At 49.7% G+C, this 19839-nt stretch overlaps 2 protein-coding genes across 11 annotated transcripts in view; one reads left to right on the forward strand and one right to left on the reverse strand.

Moving 5' to 3' along the window:
• The window catches only part of ATG7 (autophagy related 7), a 250057-nt gene extending 234198 nt beyond the window's left edge, over positions 1-15859 (forward strand). For 2 of the 3 annotated variants that reach the window (XM_034658783.1, XM_034658784.1), the window contains one exon: positions 15566-15859. In XM_034658783.1, coding sequence (XP_034514674.1) covers positions 15566-15598 — 33 coding nt within the window. In that variant the 3' untranslated portion in view covers positions 15599-15859. Of the gene's footprint in view, positions 1-15498; positions 15520-15565 lie in introns of those variants that run through there. The other variant, XM_034658787.1, reaches the window with a different exon arrangement.
• A 917-nt stretch (positions 15860-16776) lies between these two features.
• VGLL4 (vestigial like family member 4) overlaps positions 16777-19839 on the reverse strand; it is a 155327-nt gene continuing 152264 nt past the window's right edge. For all 8 annotated transcript variants that reach the window (XM_019808804.2, XM_019808805.2, XM_034658788.1 and 5 more), the window contains one exon: positions 16777-19566. In XM_019808804.2, the coding sequence (XP_019664363.1) occupies positions 19295-19566 (272 nt within the window). In that variant the 3' untranslated portion in view covers positions 16777-19294. The remainder of the gene's footprint in view (positions 19567-19839) is intronic.

A 19839-nucleotide genomic window follows, 5' to 3' on the forward strand; every position in this document is an offset into this window, starting at 1 on the left:
TGACAGCCTTACACACATCTGTATAACCAGCACCACAGAATAGGGATAATTTCTATTACCCCAAAAGGTAAAGGTTTCCCTTAGGTCCTTCATAGTCAAATCACACCCAGCCCAAAACCAGGGGTCTGTTTTCTTTCATTACAGATCCTACTTGTATTTTCTAGGGTTCCATACAAATGGAACCATATTTTTTGTTTTATTTTATTTTTTATTTTTTAAATGTATTTTTGTCAAGACATAATTAACATACAACATTGTATAAGTCTAAGGTGTACGTACTTTGATATATGGCAGTAAGTACCACCTTAGCGTTGGCTAACCCGTCTACCAAGTTACAGCTACTTCTTTCTCGTGGTAGGAAAAGTGAAGATCCAGTCTCTTAGTAGCCTCGAAGTATATAACATAGTACTGTTGACTATAATCACCGCGCTGTGCATTAGATCTCCAGGACTCATTCATCTCCTGGCAAGTTTGTACCCTTAAACCACTCCTCCCCAGTTTCCTAACCCCCCAGCCCCTGATAACCACCATTCTACTCTCTGTTTATGAGTTGGGCTTTTTTTGGATTCCTCATATCAGAGGTACATACAGTATTTATCTTTCGCCAGCTTATCTCACTTAGTATAATGCCCTCAGGGTCCATCCATATAGTCACAAATGGCTAGATTTCCTTCTTTCTCATGGATGAATATAATTTGATTTATTCTATACCACATCTTTATCCATTCAGCCGTTGACGGACACTTAGATTGTTTCCGTAGCTTGGCTATTGGGAACAATGTTGCAGGGAACATGGGGGTGGGTCCATCAGTCTCTTCAATATCATGTTTTCATTTCCTTTGGGTACATACCCAGCAGTGGAATGGCTGCATCACATGGTAGTTCTCTTTTTAATCTTTAAAGGAGTCTTCATACCAGCTTGCATTCCCACCAACAGTGCATAAGGGTTCCCTTTCTCCACGCGCTCGCGGACACTACCTCTTATCTGCTTGACCATTGCTGTCCTAATAGGTATGAGGTGGTATCTCATTGTAGTTTCGGTTTGCATTTACCTTAGTGATGTCCAGCACCTTTTCACGTACCTGTTGGCCATTTGGGTGTCTTCTTTGGAAAAATGTCTATTCAGTTCCTCTGTCCATTTTGTCATCAGATTGTTTAGTTTATTGTTACTGGGTTGTAGGAGTTCTTTATGTATTTTGGGTACTAACCTCCTATCTGATATATGGTTTGCAAAAATTTTCTCCCTTTCCATAGGTTACCCTCTCATTTCATGGGTTTTTGTTGTTGTTTTGTTCTGTTGTCTTGGTTGGTTTGCTATGCAGGAGCTTTTAGTATGACACAGTCTCACTTGCTGAGTTTTGTTTCTGTTGCTTTTGTGCGTTTGGTGTCACATCTAAACAAATCGTTGCCAAGACCAACATCAAGGAGCTTCTTTCCTGTGTTTTCTTGTTGTACAGTCGGAGGTCTTGTGTTTGAGTCTTTAATCCACTTCAGGTTATTGTGTGTGAACAGCGTCAGGTAGGGGTCCGGCTTCATTGTTTTGCATGTGATTATCTAATTTTCTCCGTGCCATTTGTTGAAGACACTACCTTTTCCCCATCAAGTGTTCTTGACACCCTTGTCAAAAATTAGTTGACCGTCAAAGTGGAGGTTTGTTTCTGGGCTCTCAGTTCTGTGCTGTGGGTCTAGGTGTCTGTTTTTATCCCAGTACCACGCTGTTGTAATTATTATAGCTTTGCAGTACAGTTTGAGATCAGGAAGTATGGTATCTCCAGCTCTGTTCTTTCCCATGATTGCTTTGGCTGTTTGGGGTCTTTTGTGGTTCCATACGAATTTTAGGGTTATTTTTTGAATCATATGCTAAGTCCTCATTTTGCTCAGTGTGATATTGTTGAGATCCATCCGTGTTGTGGTATGGCTCACTTGCTTGTCCCTCTTTACTGCTGAATAGTGTCTATTTTATGAATATACCGTACTTGTTCACTCACTTGTTGATGAGCATTCGGGTTGTTTCCGGTTCGGGACCGTTATAAATGAAGCTCCGATGTTTGTTTATGCACAAGTCTTTGTGTGGACATATCTTTTCATTTCTCTTAAGTGATTACCTCGGACTGGAATTGCTGGGTTTTAATGTAAGTATATGTTTAATCTCTTAAACTATCAAACTGGTTTTTAAAGTAGCCGTATTTGCTGTTCCCACCAGCAGCGTTTGAGAGTTCCGGTTGCTCGCCTCCTGGTAAGTGCTTAGAGTTGGCAGATTTCATTTTAACTAGTTAGCTGGGTAAGTGCTGGTAGCTTGTGGTTTTTTCTTGCAGTCCTCTGATGACAATGGGTGCTGAACATTTTTTCATGTATTTATTTAGCATTTGTGTGTCTTTTTTTTTGTGACATTTCTTTCAAATCTTTTGCCAGTTTCCATTGGGTCACCTGTCTTATTGGGTTGTAAGAGTTCTTTATATTTTCTGGACATAGGTTCTTTGTCAGGTGTACGTACTACAAATATTTTCTCCATGTTTTCGGCTTGCCTTTTCATTTTCTTATTGTCTTTAAGAAAGAAAAAGTTCTTGGGGCGCCTGGGTGGCACAGTGGTTAAGCCTCTGCCTTCAGCTCAGGGCGTGATCCCGGCGTTATGGGATCGAGCCCCACATCAGGCTCTTCTGCTATGAGCCTGCTTCTTCCTCTCCCACTCCCCCTGCTTGTGTTCCCTCTCTCGCTGGCTGTCTCTCTCTCTGTCGAATAAATAAAAATAAAATCTTAAAAAAAAAAAAAAAGAAAGAAAGAAAAGTTCTGATTTTTGACGAAGTCAAGTTTATTAATTTTTTATGTTTCATACTTTCAGTATCTTAAGGATTCTCTGCCTGCCCCAATGTCTCATTAATTTTATGTTCTTTTTTAGAAGTTTTGTACTTTTATGTATACGTCCATGTTTCATTCATTTCAAATTATTTTTCTGTGTTTGGTTTGAAGTAAGGGTCAAGGTTCATTTTTCTCCATGTGGGTATCTAATTGTGCCAGCACCATTTGTTGAAAAGACTCTCCTTTCCTTATTGAATTACCGTGGCACCTTGGTTGAAAGTCAGTTAACCCAGTATATGTGTGGGTCTCTTTCTGCTCCTCCACTCTTTTCTGTCCTTACGTCAGTGCAACACTGTCTGATTCCTGCAGCTTTGTACAAGGTCAGGGACCAGTGTCTTTCTCATCCCATGGTCTCTGCTGGGTGGGGGCCCAGAAGCAGCGCCCTCAGGACTCCATGCAGGGATACCAAACATTTTCTTGAATGTTCTGCCAGGGACTGAATCAGGGCCCTCTCGTGATATTCCAGGTCACCTGCCTTAGCGTTATTTAAAGTTTCAGAATTATCTGTTACCAAGTAAAGTCTGTGTATGTTTAGCTCTCACGCGTCTCTCCCTTCCCTTCACCCCGTCTCCAGTGTTGACCCCAAAAGCCCTTTGAGGTAGAGAACAAAGATGTCCGCCTTTTTACAGGGGCACTTTTCAGAAAATTTTCTAAGGAACTGAAAAGAAGAACTACATAATGGAAACCATTTTGCAGCCTCCAGCACGGCCATTTATCTCAATAACCATTTCATTTAAAATGTGGGCCAAACATATAAATCATATCTTGAAAGAAAGTATGTTGGTGCCACAGAAATTGCCCTGTATTCTTACCACCTAATTTGAAAAATGTGTTTTGAAGCTGGGAAGAAAGCAAACAAGCCTGGGGCCCGGCCACCCTTCTCCCACACGTCCCCTTCCTTCCCTCTGTCCCCAAAATAAATCCGCACTACTCCCCAAACCAAGTAGCAAAGCTGCAGCACGTAACACACACCCTGTCGTTAGTCACTCTCTGGGGCTGCCACTGCTATTTCGGAGGCTTTGCCTTTGAATGTCACTTGGTAATGAGGAGTTGAGAGCCCAAAAACCAGGCTGCTCCCCACCAGTCCTTGGACTCGACTGACCTCTCTCAGGCCTCAGTCGCACCCTTGTCTTTAGGCAATAAACACTCGTTCAAGCTCTCAGATACTGGTGCTCCTTTAAGGACGCATCCAGAGGGAGGACGCTAAATATAGCAGGGCTCTGAGGACCATTTTCCAGACTAATCATAAGGGGAGACTTTTGGCAGCCGGTGCTGGGAGTTGGGAATTCCAGGGGCTCCCTTGGAAACCCCACCAAGGAGTCCATGGTTAAAATGGACTCCACCCTGGCCCGTGGTTTCTTACGGTGCTTCTGGGCACTTCGGCAGCCAGCGTGCTCACCCCCAGGGGCCCTTGGAGCACAGGGGCCCGCTCCGCATGCCGCATCTTCTTCTGGTCGGGAAAATGCCACGTGAGCTTTGTAAAAATATCTAAAATAAAGAAGAAAATTGGCACCTGTGACTCCGCTACTTGGAGGTTATTGTTCGGTTTTGCTTTTCCCTTCTTACTTTTTTTTTTTTTTAAACCACAGTGTATGTGATTGGGGCACATGGTTTTATTTTCTCTTTTTAACGCATACGTTTCTGACGATTTTCTCGTATTATTAGAACTTGCTTGAAAACATGTTAAATGCCTGCCTACTACTCATCCTGTACATGGACCGAGCTCTCCGGGCCAGTTTCCCCTGCTGTGGGGGCGAGGACAAGGGTTCCAGTTTCTCTCTTCTGCCCCAGGGGATGGCTGGAGACTACTGGCCCCCATGAAGCATACCTTCTCCCCCTGCCTGCCTCCTGTCTCTTCCGGCCTTGGAGGCCCACTCAGCCCCTGGTGGGAAGGTGGAAACGAGCAGCCCTTCCTCAGGTGGACTGTCCTGGAGCCCCCCTGTCACTGGGTGTTGTCACCTGAGGTCTGCACCTCCCTAGATGGAGGGCAGCTGCAGCCTTGACCTTGTTTTCTATTCTTCCTCCCCGGAGCCTAGTAGCTGCTCTTAGCAGCCTGTTCTGCACTGCTTACCTCCCGTGCTTCCTTTAAGATGACAACCCCCCAGGCACCCCTCTCCAGGGCATCCTATCCCTGTCTTTTTGTCTTTCAGGTGTTAGCTGTGTTCTTGGTACTTAGGCCAGTGAACTGCTAGGAACTGCTGAGCGCCTCCCCAGCACTTCTCCAAGTGCAGGCCTGGTGTGCTGGCCTGTCTTTGTCGCTGGATCTAGGTTCTGAAACACGAGGCCATTTTTTCAGATCCCTCCTGTCAATTGCAGCCCAGAGCATCTTAGTTGGGGGTGCCGTGGGGGAGGATTGGGGGCAGAGGCCCCTCAAAGTTGGCGTGCAAGCCGCATGTGTGCACAGGCCCAGGCCCTGCCTCCTCCCTCAGGGTGCCTTTGATCAGTTGTGCAGCCAGACAGAGGCGTCCTCCCCACCCCACCCCAGCACAGGGGGAGAGGCACCCCATCCTGATGCCAGCATGAAGCATTTCCTTTCTCTTTTGCCCTCCTTCACCGTCGGCTGCCCAGTGTGTTTTGTATAAGTCATTGTTTTTATCTTACCAGCTGCCTCAGCCACTGTTTCTTTGTGGTAAAACCTTAACCTTGTGCTGCAACCCCTGGAGCAGCGGGGTCATGGGGCCGTGCATGCTGGGTCCCTGAATTGGCGTGTGTCTGATTGGAGATGGGCAAGTTCTCCACCAGAAGACTCTAGCATTGGAGGTTGCCCCAAAAGTCCTAGTTACCCTCAACCCTCTTCCCTCCCCCAGCCCTCAGCTGCCTGCTGTCTGAGAAGCTGAGTTTGCGATTAGGGTTCCATGAGAAGAGGGGCTGAGTCATAATTCCTCTCCCAAGTCAGGTGCCCAGGAGAGGCCAGGTTGGAGGAGGTGGTGAGTGGTTGGGGTCCAAGGGTGGCCAGTGGGTATCTTTAAAAAGGATGGTACCAGAGCAGTCATGTGTAAGAAAAGGGAGTGCAGAGCCCTGGGGATGGGGTGGAGAAGGGATCGTTTCATCTCCACTGAAGGAGGGTGAAAAAGGCCTGTGGGAAGAGCAGGAGCAAGGGGCCCCAGCAAGGGTATCTGGAAGTCCCCTGCAGGGCAGCCCCAGCTATCTGCTCCAACCTTCCTTGTGCAGACTTTCTGCCCTTTCTCTATTCCTTTGTTTGTCCCTTATGGCTGTCACCTGCTTATATCGGCTGGCCTAGGCAGTTCACATCAGCTACATCTGCCTTGGCAGAAAAGCAGAAGGATCTCAGAGTTTTCGGATCCCATGATAGAGACACGGATGCTGGGGCACACAGTTCATCCTCTCACATTCTGGACTTACTGTGAGAATGAGGACGGCGTTATCCCTAAGTTGGCCCATGTCCGCATGGTGTGATGTGAGCTCCAGGTAGGAATCTGGGAACTGGGGAGTCAGAACCTGGGCCTTTACCCAGTGGCACCTCCCGCAGCCCCCGCCAGGCACACGCTTCCAGAGTGGAGCTGGGTTGGGCATGGTCACAGGGTGGCTTAAAAGGCCCCCTAACTGCTACATACAGAGCATCCTTTCAGACTAGCACCCATCCTGCACTGGGGCCCTTAGAATCCAGAAGCGAGAATTGTCCATCACTGTGCATTGCCATGGCCTGGCTTGGGACCTGATGGCGGGGCCCGGAAAGGAGAATAAGGGTCTCAGTGGTCTGGAGCCCAGGCCTCCCTTTGGAAAGTCGGCTCTGCTGCCTGCTTACCCCACCGGCTTCTGCCAGGAGATTCCCACACCCTTGCCGCACCATCCTTTGGGGTTTGAAAGGCAAGGACTTGACTTGCCAGAGTCCCCAGCAACCATCTGGACTGAGGGACCCTTTCCTTTACTGTTTGATTCTTGGTTATTATGTTCACACCAAAAATCACCCTTTCTTTCCTCCACTGTGGTATCATGTCCAAAGCAGATTGTTCTGAGTCACTGTTTATTCAAAGCTGTGTGTTAGGCCAGTCTCTGTGCCAGAGCCTGGGCCCTACCCTCAGGCGGCTCACATTCCCATGGGCAGTCAGGCAGATGCACAGAAAAAATGGCGACAAATTATGGTAGGGGCACTGAAGGAACCCAGTGGCTTATTTTCACCAAAGAATGAGGGGAGGCTGTTTCAGATGGGTAATCAGGGAGAACAGCAGCCACACACAGGCAGGAGCCAGCCAGGCAATGAAGTCATGGGGAGGGTCTTCCATGCCCAAGGGAAGTGTGTGCGAGAGCCCTGCAGAAGGGAGGAGCTCTCAAGCTCAGGTGGCTGGAAGCAGGTGAGCAAGGGAGGTGAGCTTGGAGGGGTCAGCAGGGCCACACGTGGGGGCCTAGGGGCACAGAAACAAGAGTGGGTTGCAGCACTCCAGGGCCTATGGAGACCCAGGGAGAGCAACTAGGGGCCAGTGACACCTGAGGACAACAGATCCTATTCTCTGGTGGGCATCCAGAGTCTGCCAAGTGACCCTGGAAACAGTCCTTCCTCCCTCCTGAAGATACCAGCGTGTCTCCCCTCAGGAGCTGTGGCAGAGACCTGCAGGATGCCCAGGGTGGGGTGGGGGACTTTGCCGGACTCAGGCCTGCAGCCTGCCATCTGCTCCTCCCTGCTCTTTCCTCCTCCTACTGAGCTGCCTCCTCCCCTTCCTTCCTGTCCATGAACCTAACCTAGAATGTCAAGGACCAAGGCCAGGTCCATAGTCTGCTGGCCATGGGAGCCCTACAATCCCTGTCCTCTCTCTGGGCCTCAGCTGTGATTGGGCCCCTGCTCTGGGCAGCCCTGCCTGGCTTGGCCCTCTGGTGGGCATGACTCTGGCTGGCTGTCCCCCAAATCTGTTCAGAGCCACCTTCTGTGTGCTTCCTGTCCTCTTCCTCCGCTGGTCCCCATGGTCCCTCGGAAGTGCTCTGAAGGGGCTCACAGACTACCAGACTCCTGCCCGTCAGACGAAATGGGGGTTGATGCCCTCCGCTGTTCCCCATAGTTTAAAGGAAGGTCCTGACTACCTGGACAGGCAAGAAATGGAGGACAGCCCCCTCCCCACCGACCAGCCTAGTGCTGCTTACCCAGTAAACATGTTTTTGAATAAGTGATTGTACGTGAGCGAATGAATGGATGGCTGTAGGGGGATCCATTTGGAAACATAATGGGGCCTTCGTTCTTTGCCAAGTGGACCGAACCCTGGCTGGGAAGTCTGCTAGGGAAGTCCAGGCTGATGTCCTCATCTGGTCCCCAGCCAAGGCCACCCCCTAGACCCCTCTGTTCTCTCACCTTCCTGCAGAAAGACGCATAACTGTAAGGATCCCAGAGAGGAGGTGTGGGCTGCTCAGAGGCCCAGAGAGATCTGGATATTTCCATTTTTATATAAAAAAATAAATACCCAAACTGGGTTTTAGAAACTGTGGTACATTTTAAACGTTTACATTTAACAAATGAATACTTTTAACACATACACACAAATATAATCGTGCCATTCACAGGGTAATTACAGTGTTTATAAAAGAAAAACCTTAGTTCATGGCAGGCTCCAGGCAGTGTGGTCCAGAAAGGGGACCCAAGTTTGGAATTGGATGATGAACAGCTCCTCTCAAATGTGTGTGTCTCATTTGGAGAGAGCAGAAAGTGAAACCGTAGGGCCCTCTGGGGGTGTGCCGTCCCGCTGTCTGTTCTGCCTGGCCTCTTATGATGAGTCCTGATGTGGGAAGGTCCCCCTGCTTCAGAGCAGTGGCCCCAGCCCCGCCATCCTCATGCCCACCCTGGCTTGAGGTGCCGCAGCGCCTCCTCTGCCCCACCCCACCCCCCGGGCCAGGTCCCGCGCCACGCAGGAGCAGCACAGGCCTCAGGGCGGCAGCGTGGGCGCTCCTCCTGACGGGGTCAGAAGACAGGGTGGGGGAGCCCGGCAGCCAGGGCAGGTCGGAGGCTGGCCTGCGGGGCCCGCGGTTCCCGCGTGTGCTGCCCGCTGTGGGGCCGCTCATCGTGCGTCGGCGTGCCCGAGCATCGGGCCAGGAAGCAGGTTCAGAGACTGTTGTCCTTCATTGGTTTTTCTAGAAGGAATTGTGTTGAACAGTAAGGAAATGGTGACATCAAGTGGAAAAGCCTCAGTTTGACCCCATACTAGCTGGGTCTCCTTGACAAGTCACCCACTTTCCTCTGGGCTGCAGTTGCCTACTTTGTAAACGGTCGCACCGCGGTCCTCGGGCTCTTGAGAAGACTGAGCACACGTGTGCGTGTGTTTGGCGAATGATGCTACTCCGTCCGGATAGACCCATTTCCACTCATCAGTTGGGAGACACCTGTGTTGTTTCCACTTCTTGACGTTTATGAATAATGCCGTGAACGTTTCTGTACGAGTTTTTGTGCAGACGTGGGTTTCCGTTCTCTCGGGGCCACACGGTCACTCCAGTTAGCTTGGTGATGAGCGGTGGCCGCGCCCCTGCGCACGCCCCCAGCAGCGTCGGAGCGCCGTGGCTGCGGCCTGGTGGCTCCTCATGATTCTGATTTGCATTTTCCTAATGACTAATGATGCTCAAGCGTCTTTCCATGCTCTTCTTGGCCATTTACGTCCTCTTGGAGAAATGTCTACGCAGCTCCTGTGCCCGTTCATAAATCGGGTTGTCTTTTCACTACTGAGTTGTAAAGGGGCTAGACACAGGTCCCTTATCAGATGTATGATTTGCACAGATTTTCTCCCATTCTGTGGGTTGTCTTTCCACTTTCCTAATAGTGTCCTTTGAAGCACAACATTTTTTACTTTTCCAGTGTATGGGAAGGAGGTGAGGCCGAGCTGAGCATCCCTTGTGACTTGAGCATCAGGTCCATGTTTATATAGTCAAAAAATTAAATATAAAAGAAAGAACTGAAAGCACAGCAACAGAACCAAAAAAAAAAACCCCACCTACTGTAGGGAGCTATTAAAATTAATTTCCAGTTTATCATCTGTGTGTTTACTTTTGGAAAATTTTAAAGGAAGGTAAAGATGTTCTTATTTTCTCTTCTATCTCACACAAAAGGTGGCATGCCACAGACACTGGCGTTTTTCTTTCCCTCACTAAGGAACTTCTGCAAATCGCCCCCTACTGTGCACTGAGCTTCCTCCCTGTATTTTAGGGCCCTGATGTGGCTGTGCCACCCGTGGCTTAGCGAGCTGGTCCCCGCTGAGGGTCCCTAGGCCTGTCTCCCATCTTTGCCTGCCACAACCCGTGCAGCAGGGCATCACGTCCTTTTGTATTGTGGACCGACTCTTAAAAGTCAGCCTGCTGGGTCAAGATCCGAGACAAAGAGTTCACTGGTTGCCTCCGTAGGGCTTTTATGCTGTTCATGTCCCACCAACTTCCATGGGGCGGGGGGGGGCACTTTCTCACAGGTTCGCAAATACAGTGAATGAATGTATTGTCGAGCTTTGGGATTTGTGCCCATGTGATAGGTGAGAAAATGTTCTGTGCACCTTTTAAACTTTTTATTTTAGAGAGAGCAGTGGGAGGGGTAAAGAGAGAGGGAGAGAATATCAAGCAGACTCCCTGCTGAGTACGGAGCCCGACGTGGGGCTCAATCTCACGACCCTGAGATCACGACCTGAGCCGAAATCAAGAGTCGGATGCTCAACCGACTGAGCCGCCCAGGTGCCCCTGTTCTGTGCAGCTTTAAAAAAAAAAAAATCAACTTTATTAAGGTATAACTTGTGCACAGTCAGACGCACCCGTTTAAAGTGCACAGGTTGGTGAGTTCTGACCGTCTACTTTCTGTCACCATAGATTAGTTTTGCCACGTCTACAATTTTATATAAATGGATCGATAGGGTATGTAGTCCTTTGTGTCGGACTTATTTGACTCAGCACAATGACTCTGAGACGCATACGTGTCGCTGCACGCATTTGTGGTCTGTTCCTCTGATGGTGAGTAGTCCCCATTGTGTGGCTCTGCCACTCTCTTTGTTTGCCTGCCAGTGGCTATTTGGGTTGATTCCAGTTTGTGCCTATTATGAATAGAGCTGCTGTGAACATACTTGCACAAGTCTTTTTGTGGACACGTGTTTTCATGCCTTTGGGGTAAAGAGGCGTAGAACGGCTGCATCATGTTGTATGTTTAACTTTAGAAGTCACCAGACCTTGCTCCCAAATGATCATGGTCAGTACGTGAGTTCTGTTGCTCCACATTCTCACAGACCTTTGGTGCTACTAGCCTTTTTTATTTTGGCAGTTCTAGAAGGTACAGCATGGTGTCTCTTTGTGGTTTGCATTTCCCTGAGGACTAAGGATGCTGAGCACCTTTTCAGGTTCTTACTGTTTTATTTCCTTTTTTGTGAACTGTCTATTCACATCTTTTGCCCATTTAAAAAAAAAAAAAGGTTGCCTGTCTCTTTATTATTGAACTTAAGAGTTCTTTGTATATTCTGGCTACAAGTCCTTTTTATATCCGTTGTGGATATTTTCTTCTAGTCTGTGGTCTGCCTTTTCATTTTCATAATCGTATCTTTTAGAGACCAGAAGTTTTGATTTTTGTGAAGAGTCAATATTTTTTCTGCTGTGTATTCTTCGTGTCCCAAGAAATTTTAGCATTTCTCTTATTCTGAGCAGCTGAGCCCCCTTACTTTATGTTTAAAGGCTGTTTGCCTATCTTCCTGTGAATTAACTGTCCATGTCTTTGGTCTGTTTAAAAAATAATTCTCTTATTGGTCTTTCTCTTCTTGATTTGTAAGAGCTATTTGTATATTAGGGATATTAGCCCTTTATGGGCTGAAGTGGTATTTTCTCCCACTTTGTTGTCTTTCCAACTTTGCATATAGTTTTTCTATGCAAAATTGCACGCATGTGTTTTCACTGTATCTGTTTTATTGCTTTTAGATTTAAGGCTATAGGCTCCTCACTCCCAGGTTATAAAGGAATTCACTGATGTTTGTTTTGTATGGTTTCACTGTCGTACATTTAGATCGGTTCCATTTGGAGTGGATTCCAATGTACAGTGAAGCATGGAATCAATTTTATCTTTTTGCAAATGACTGTCCAGCTGTCCCCATATCATCTGTTAAAAAGTCCATCTTTTTCTAATGATTTGAGATCACCTTCCCTAGACCTTTATCATTAAGATACTAAATTTCTGTATGTACTTGGACGTTCTCTTCTGTTGTTTCTGGACTCATGTCATGCCATGGGCCCATCTGTCTGTTCCATGGTAACACAACCCTCTTGTAAGTTGTCAGCTTTATGACCTGCTTGAACATAGAGCAAGGGAACCTCCTCGTTTTTCTTCATCCAGGTTTTCCTAGATATTCCTGCTTATTTATTTTTTCCCTATAAACCTTAGAACCAGCTTGTCTAGCTCCAGAAAAGATACTTGTTGATTTTTTCAAATGGAATTGTGGTAAAATCTGTATGAACTTGGGCGGACCTAATCAGTTTCTTGCTGCCGAGCGGCCCTGTGCGCACACGGGAGCGCTTTCCCCGTTCGTACCAGTGTACTTTTCACAAGGCTCTGGCGAGGACCACTGTGGGGCCGAGCTGACGGCTTTTTTTCCATTTGGATGTTATCCATTTCATGTAGGTTTATTCCCTAGGAATTTCTCTTTTTCATCACTCTTATGATGGGTTCTTCTCTCTCACTGTTCTCCAGCTGGCTGCTGTTTGCATATACGAAGGTAGAATTGGTTGCTGGTCATTTTATACCTTGCTGTCTTACTGAATATCGTCTTTATTCATCTCAACATTTATTTTCTTGTGTTTTCTAGGTGTACTTGCATATCATCTGCAAAAAGAGATCATTTATCTCTTCCTTAGGGTATGAATATTTTTAAAGCTTTGTGTTATATATTGCCAAATCTCTTCTTTTGAAAAATATGGTACCAATTTATGTTTCTGCTGGAAGTGTTTGGCCACTCCCTTGCCAGCACTGAGTATCCACATTTTTTTAAACCTTTGCCAGTTTAATACAACCTTCATTCATTACAAGGAGGACATTCATGGGGTCCCTTGTCCACCAGGCGCTGTGAAGGAGGCTGAGGACACAGCCCCCCCGCAAGGCCTTATTCTAGAGTGAGATGAGACAAAAGTTAGTTTTTTTAATCCTCCAGCTTTACTGAGGAATAACTGACAAAAAGTGTATAAATTTAGGCTTTACAAAGTAGGGATTTAATATACATTATGAATGACTGACACCATGAAATTACCATATCCATCCCCTCACATAGTTATTGTGTGGTGTGTGTGTGTGTGTGTGAGAGAGAGAGAGAGAGAGAGAGATGAGGACACTTAAAATCCATTCTCTGGGCAAATTTCAAGTCTATAGTATTTTTAACTATAATCACCGCAGTGTACATTGGATCTCCAGAACATACTCCTCTTACAACGGAAGGTTTGTACCATTTGGCCCACATCTCATTTCCCCCCAGTTCCTGGCAAACACCCATCTGCTCTCTGGTTCGCTGAGCTCAGCATTTTTAGATTCTACCTATAAGTGAGATCATATGGGAGTTGTGGAGGCTCAAACTTCTGGAAGCTTACAATTAAGACTGCTGCCTTCCGGGGCCCAGCCAATGGGACCCTAGTGGAGAAACCCATCCCAGGCCCAGAGAACTCATTCTGGAAAATCCCTGAGCAGTTAAATCTATGACCTGCTCCCCCCTTACCTTCTTCTGTAGAGTCCTGTCATAGTGAGCCCTTTAGGTGCCTTACTTGATCCCCTGCACGTCCCACTGTGTGCAAAGGCAGGGCCGGATGCTGAGGACCCTTCCCCATCAAGGAGATCCAATAAAATGGACAGAGCCTCTGGAGCTCCTGCTTTTCCATAAAGCCCTGCCCCCCTCCAGCCCCCCCCCAGCGTCCTTTGAAAAACCCCGTCCGTTCACAGAGGGCACTGCTTATTGACACAGACTGCCCGGGCCCTAGCTGGCATCTCTCCCCCACACAGCAGGTTATAGCCCCCCACCCCTTGCCGTGGCCCTCTCCTCCATGCAGCCTGCCCCAGGCAGCCCTTGTTGTTCCTGTAACCTTTTTCCACACACCTGTGCTCTCTGCTGTGCACCTGACTGCTGTATGATCCCAGGCAAGCATCTAACCTCTCTGATTGTCTCCCTCTGCACCTCCCAGGCTGGGGTGGAGTGGGGGAGGGAGTATTTGCATCAGCTCTGCGCAGCTGGGGCTCCGGGAGGGGCTCCACCGATGTGTCTTTATGGATGACTGAGTGAAAGAAGGATGAGCCCCACCCGGACACCGTCCACTAGCTGATTTTGGGCTCAGCTAGTCTGAACCAGAGGATTATCACATCCAGGGGTTCCTAAGCGCAGCCTCTGTTTGGGACGCAGCCAACCTCTCCTACCCCCCGCCAAACCCCATCTGAGGGTCCAGGCCCCGGAGTCTATTTCAAGCCATGCTCTGGAGCAGTTGGGTGGGAAGCTGAGCCCTGAAAAAGGCCGGGCCTGCCTGGCCTCACTCAGGTCGCTGGACCTCAGCCCAGGCTCCTCCCCACACCGTCCCTGCTCCTGCAGGCATCTGGATCTTTGCTTGGGCAATCCCACCCTGGTATCTTGGGACAGTAGGGTGTATGTAGAAAGGGGGAGTGGGTGTGAGAAGCACACCCACCACCAGCCCTCAACCCAGGCAGCTGGGCCCTCAGGATAAAGGAAATTTCCTTCTCTCTGTATTTATTTTCCACATCCTTGACTTTGAAAGCCAAGCTGGTGTTGATATTTACCTTGGCCTGGCCTCCCCATCTCCCCGGGCCAGCCTCGTGTAAACATGATGTTCCTTCTCTCAGCTCTGCTAGGGTTGAGGTGGCCTTTTGCAACCAATTCTAGGAATTTTCAAAGTCTGAAGGCTTAAGTTCAGGAACCAGCCCCGCAGGGAGCCCAGGGTGCGAGGAGCCCTGGGGGCCTCTGTGCTGGCCTCCGGCTCCCTCCAAAGGAGGCAGCTGGGCGGGGCCTCCAGCCTCCTCACTCCTCATAGCAGTGGTGATGTTGTGAGAGCCCCACTGTCCCCTTATTCATGCTGCCCCCATGAAGGATGGCTCCAGAAATCTTGCGCTCCCCAAAGACACAGAGGGACAGAGGCAGAATCTGGCTGTCTCCCCTGGGACTGGTGGGCAGAGAGCTTATTCCCAAGGGACAGCCGGCTCTTTGGTTCTTGGCCAGGTGTGCCATCTGTAGTCCATCTGGTACCTGGACCACGGCTGACGTGCCGCCCCGGGGGTGGGAGCTTGCTGAGGTGGGAAGTGTGTGCACAGGCAGGCCGGGCCACCTTTGAACAAGTGCACAAGCCAGGGTCCCTGCTCTGGGAGACTTCGAGAAGGAGGCAATTAGAGACAGGATGACCTGGAGCAGTAGTCAATGTGGCAGAAACAAGAGTGAGGTGGGCTGGTGGGGGCAGGGCTGGCGGCTGTGTGGTGGGGGTTGGAGGTGAGGGGCGTTCACACTCCCGGTTCAGGTACCAGCACCCTGCCCCCAGGCTGGCCGCTGTTCACTCACTTAGCAGCGAGGCCTTAGGCAAATGACTTCCCTTCTCTGTGATTTGCTTTTGTTATACAAGAACTAGGGTGTCTGTCCTTAGTGACAAGGGCATTGTGAGGCATGCAGTGTGTCATCTGCAAGTGGGAGCTGTCATTCTTTTGCTTGCTATCACACCACACAGATCTGAGGCCACATTAGTGGGCACCACCGGGCAGCTGGACACTGAACGTCTCCCCTTCTCCACACAGATCTGGGACATGAGCGACGATGAGACCGTCTGACGTGCCCACCCTCGCGTGGCTGGCTTCTCCCTGGCCACCTACTGAGGAGCCCTCGGTTATCGGAACCGGACTGCTGCCCCCAGGACTGATGATTCTGGGCCCTGCGCCCTTCCAACCTTTGTGGGCTCCTCCTCTGTGTACCTTGAGGACCAGGGCCCCCTCTCCACTGCCCAGGAGCTTCTGGGGTTCTCCATTTCTCATGATTCATGATCCTACCAGTTCTGAGCTAAATAATAACCTTGGCTTTGGCATTGCCCTTGATCTGGGACTCGATTCCTTCCACGAGTTCTTTTTTTCTTGTCGTGAAGTGTTTGTTTGATAGAACTCCCCGGATCCTTACATCTTGGCCCCCATGGGGCAGCAATGAGGACAGGGAAAAGTCAGCTGAACACACACCAAATGGGGAAATGAGAAAGCAGCTCCTTCCGGCAGCCACTCTGGGGGGCAGCACCAGAGTCCCTGGGCTGCCCTGCAAGCCCCAGAGAGGGGCCTCTGGGCACCAATGAGGGCTGACGTCCTTGTGAGCTCTGTCAGCCTGGCCTGCTGGAGAGGGAGGGACGTGCAGGACAGAAGGGCCGGCACTCGTCCCACTGAACCCAGAATTCCACTACAGACAGAGTCTGCCACTCAGGCTGTTTCTCCACCTCCTAGCCTGTCCCCAGCTGTGGGCAAAACACCTGTGCCTCCCTGCTCAGGGGAGGAAAGAAGTTGCTGCTGCTGCCTTGAGCTGGTGGAAGGGCCCAGGAACAGGTCTCAGGGCCACATCCTGGTAACGGCCTGGGTGGCCACCCCACCTCCCCCAAGGAGGCCTCACACCCCCAGAGCCCACTCATCTGCGGCTGAGAGAGACGCCTTCCCTCCTGAGGGCCCTCCTCAGCGGTACTCGGAAGGCCCTGACTGCAGCATGTGGCCATCTGCGACACCCAGAGCTGGGCATGGAGACTCGACTCAGGAGAAGGACGGAGGCATCCTCTCCACACTTGTGTTCTTGGAGCGTTCTCTTCTGCCCTAGGCCTGGGACCCAGGTCAACAGTGAGTCTGAAGGCTGGGGTTTCTGCAGGTCGGGTTGTAAACGGGCTGCTCGTGGAGCCGGAGCTGCGGTCGCGGCCCACCCGCCGTCATACGCAGGTGCAGGCCCGCTGCACCCTCCCCGGGCCCATGGGTCACACGCACAGCCTGTGGTTTAAGAGCACTTTATTATTGTTCTTAAGGCTACTTTTAAGTACAAAAAAAGATGGCCTGCCAAACCTTTTTTTTTTCTTCTTCTTCTTCCAGGAAAAACAGGCCACAGAGAATGGTATATTACAGATTTACAAACATGGAGAGAACGGTCAGAACGCACTGCGACGGCGTGGCTCTGTGAAGAACTCACTGTGCTCCTCCTGAGGCCAGGGAGTGTGTCCTTTCCCAGTGAAATGTTTGGTTTTCCGCTTCCCCGTGCGCCCGGGGCCCCTCCAGGGGCCCGCCTATCCCAGATAGGTCGGTGCCGGGGCCGGGCGCCTGGCCGCCGACAGGCTGCTGCCCGAGGAGCCCGCCCTTCACAGAGCCCGCCAGCGGCGGCTGCTTTCCCGCCGCAGCGCTCAGTAGCCTGGAGCAATAACAAACTAGTGGCTATTAAGGCAGATGCAGTGTTCTCATAGAATAACTGTGTTCCTGCACTTTTACAGACAAATCTACGACAAAAAAAAAAAAAAAAGATCAACTTTTTTTCCAAACAAAAAAAAATATGAATGATTACAATGGGAGAGGGGAAATTAAATAGCTACATATCATTAACAAATTAATTGTTCTTCAAAAAATACCTACAAATTTCTCTGTACATTCTTTACGCACAGCGTAATGATGGTCTTAAAGTTACCTATATAAAAAAAGTGTTCTCACCGATTTTTTCCTACAGAAAATATAGGGGCCCGAATGCGAAAGCCTGGAAGCCCAGTTACATGGGGGTGAAATGTGTGCAGGGGCAAGAGGAGAAGGAAGGGCTTTTCTTCCGCCTGTGGAAAGACCTGCAGCCACCCTGGGACCACAAGAGCTGATCGCTGACCTTTTTGCCCAGTGACGATTTTCACAAGTAACCAGCTAACCTATATTTTTCTTATACTCAAAACCAGCCTGGAGGGCTCCCAGGTGTCCGCAGTGCCTCCCAGGGGAGGCGGGCACACCTGTGTCACCTGGCCAGGTGACTTTGTTAGCCCTCTGGTGGCCTTCTGGAGGCTGGAATGGGGCGGGGCGGGGGTGGGGGGGTTAGAAATGTATGTTTCCCAAAAAGAGGAGCAGCTGTTGAACATCCACAGCTGTGTCCGTCATGCTTGCTTCTTCGCCTAATTTCTAGTTAGTAGCTATTACTCTAGCAAACGATAATAAATGCAGTGATAACTGTATAAAGTCAGAGGAATGTATACTGCCTTGGCCCCAGCGTAGGAGGAAGCACACAAAATACCGTATCACAGATTGTCAGTAATCTGCTGTTCAGCCAAGAGGGTTGAAAGGGAGCAGTTTCTGCATGGAGGGAAGTTGGAAGACACAAACCCCGACTCCCCTGGGAGCTAGTAATAAGCAGACAGGGATGCAAAAAATAAATGTCAGCCGGCAGCAAAAAAACTCCAGCATCCTACGCCGCGGCTGACCCACGACTGGCCTGCCCGTCTCCAGGGCCTGCCAGCCCCACACTACTCGGGAGTAATGTGAACATCAAACACAAATCTCAGAGTACAACTGTACCAGCAGTAAGTGTATCTAGGACTGTAACTGACAAAAATAAACTAATTCTGAAAAGAAGCTAGTAAGTATTAAGGTTCTTGTTTACTATATCTATACAATTAATAGAAACCAGCTATTTTTCTCCATTAAAACATGCATCACGTTGAAAGCACTATAGAATCCTCCAACCTCAGCTCTAGTCTAACAAACTGCAGTGTTTAGGAAAGGGAGAATGCCCGTGATTGGTAGTCTGCAGTCCAGTTGCAAGCACCTGAAATCTAGAGAGAAAGACCTATAACCTGTATGAGACTTCCCCTTCCAAAGCTGTTTTGTCTAAATTTAAAAAAACAAAAAATACACAAATGGTCAGAAATGTCATCCTTAAACCCTTTGTTTTTCAGCAGTTTGCCCTCAGAGTACTAGCATCTCACAGAAAGTTGTCAGGCAGGCAACTTTAGCCCTCCTCCAATAGTGCAAATCAGACGCGACAGTTCTCTGTTCTCTTCAAGTAGACGCACGCACGCACGCAGACGCACACACATGCGGGCCGGACCAAACACGCAATGGAAGCTAAGCCACACACAACCCGGTCTCAAGAAGCAAATTAAAAAGCACAAAGCATCTGGGTCACCAACGTCATGGCTTGTGACTGAGAAAGCGTGTGCCGTGGAGTCCTGGCCCCCGGCGGGGCAGACCTGCATCAGAGGTTTCTTTGGTAACTGAGGCAGGAAGGCAGGAAGCTACGTCAGATGTTCCACGTGCAGCTCCTGCGATCATGTTTGCGGGCCCCCGGGGGCGAATACCAAGCAAGTACAAAAACAGAACAAAAATCCCAACGACATGGTTTTTGCGAATAAACCATCCCTTCCCTACCCTTCCCCCCCACCCCACCCCCACAATTTTTTTTTTGTTTTGTTTTTCCGTTTTTTAAGCACTGACTGTTCAAAGCTCAGGCAAACCATGCAGATTGACATCTTGTTCCAGGTGGCGCTCCCTTCACGAGACCACAGAGGGGGAGTGACTGTGGCTGACCATGTGCGCGGAGGGGCTGGCGGGCTGACCCCTGCGTGAGGCTGACTCGGGGCTGCTGGATGCGCCGTCCTTGGCCGCCTTGATCTGAAGCCACGTGTCACCCAGGGCTTTGGCAAAGTGGTCGTCCACGGAGCCCGTGATGGACACTGAGTTGGGCGCCGGCTCGGGCTCCTTGTAGTTCTTACCCAGGCTCCTGCGGAAGTGCTCCTCCACCACGGGGTCGCAGGTGGTGGTGGCTGTGGGGAAGCAGGACAGCGGTCGGTCAGGGCTCTGGGGACGGAGGACCCGTGTCCCCATCCGCCCTGCCTGGGCACTCGGCCAGGTCTCTTCTCTGAACCTGTAACATGGCAAGGTGCCGGCCTGGGCCAGGTAGGAGTTCAGAGAGAGAACATGGTCTTAATAGTGGTCGATCTTGTCCCAACTACAGCTTCTTCCCTGGAGGCTTCTTCCCTCTGTCCCACGCAAGCCAGACACAATGCATGTGAGCTCAAAAAAACACACTTTCTTAA

The sequence above is a fragment of the Ailuropoda melanoleuca genome, chromosome 4, assembly GCF_002007445.2.
Source record: "Ailuropoda melanoleuca isolate Jingjing chromosome 4, ASM200744v2, whole genome shotgun sequence".
NCBI lineage: Eukaryota > Metazoa > Chordata > Mammalia > Carnivora > Ursidae > Ailuropoda > Ailuropoda melanoleuca.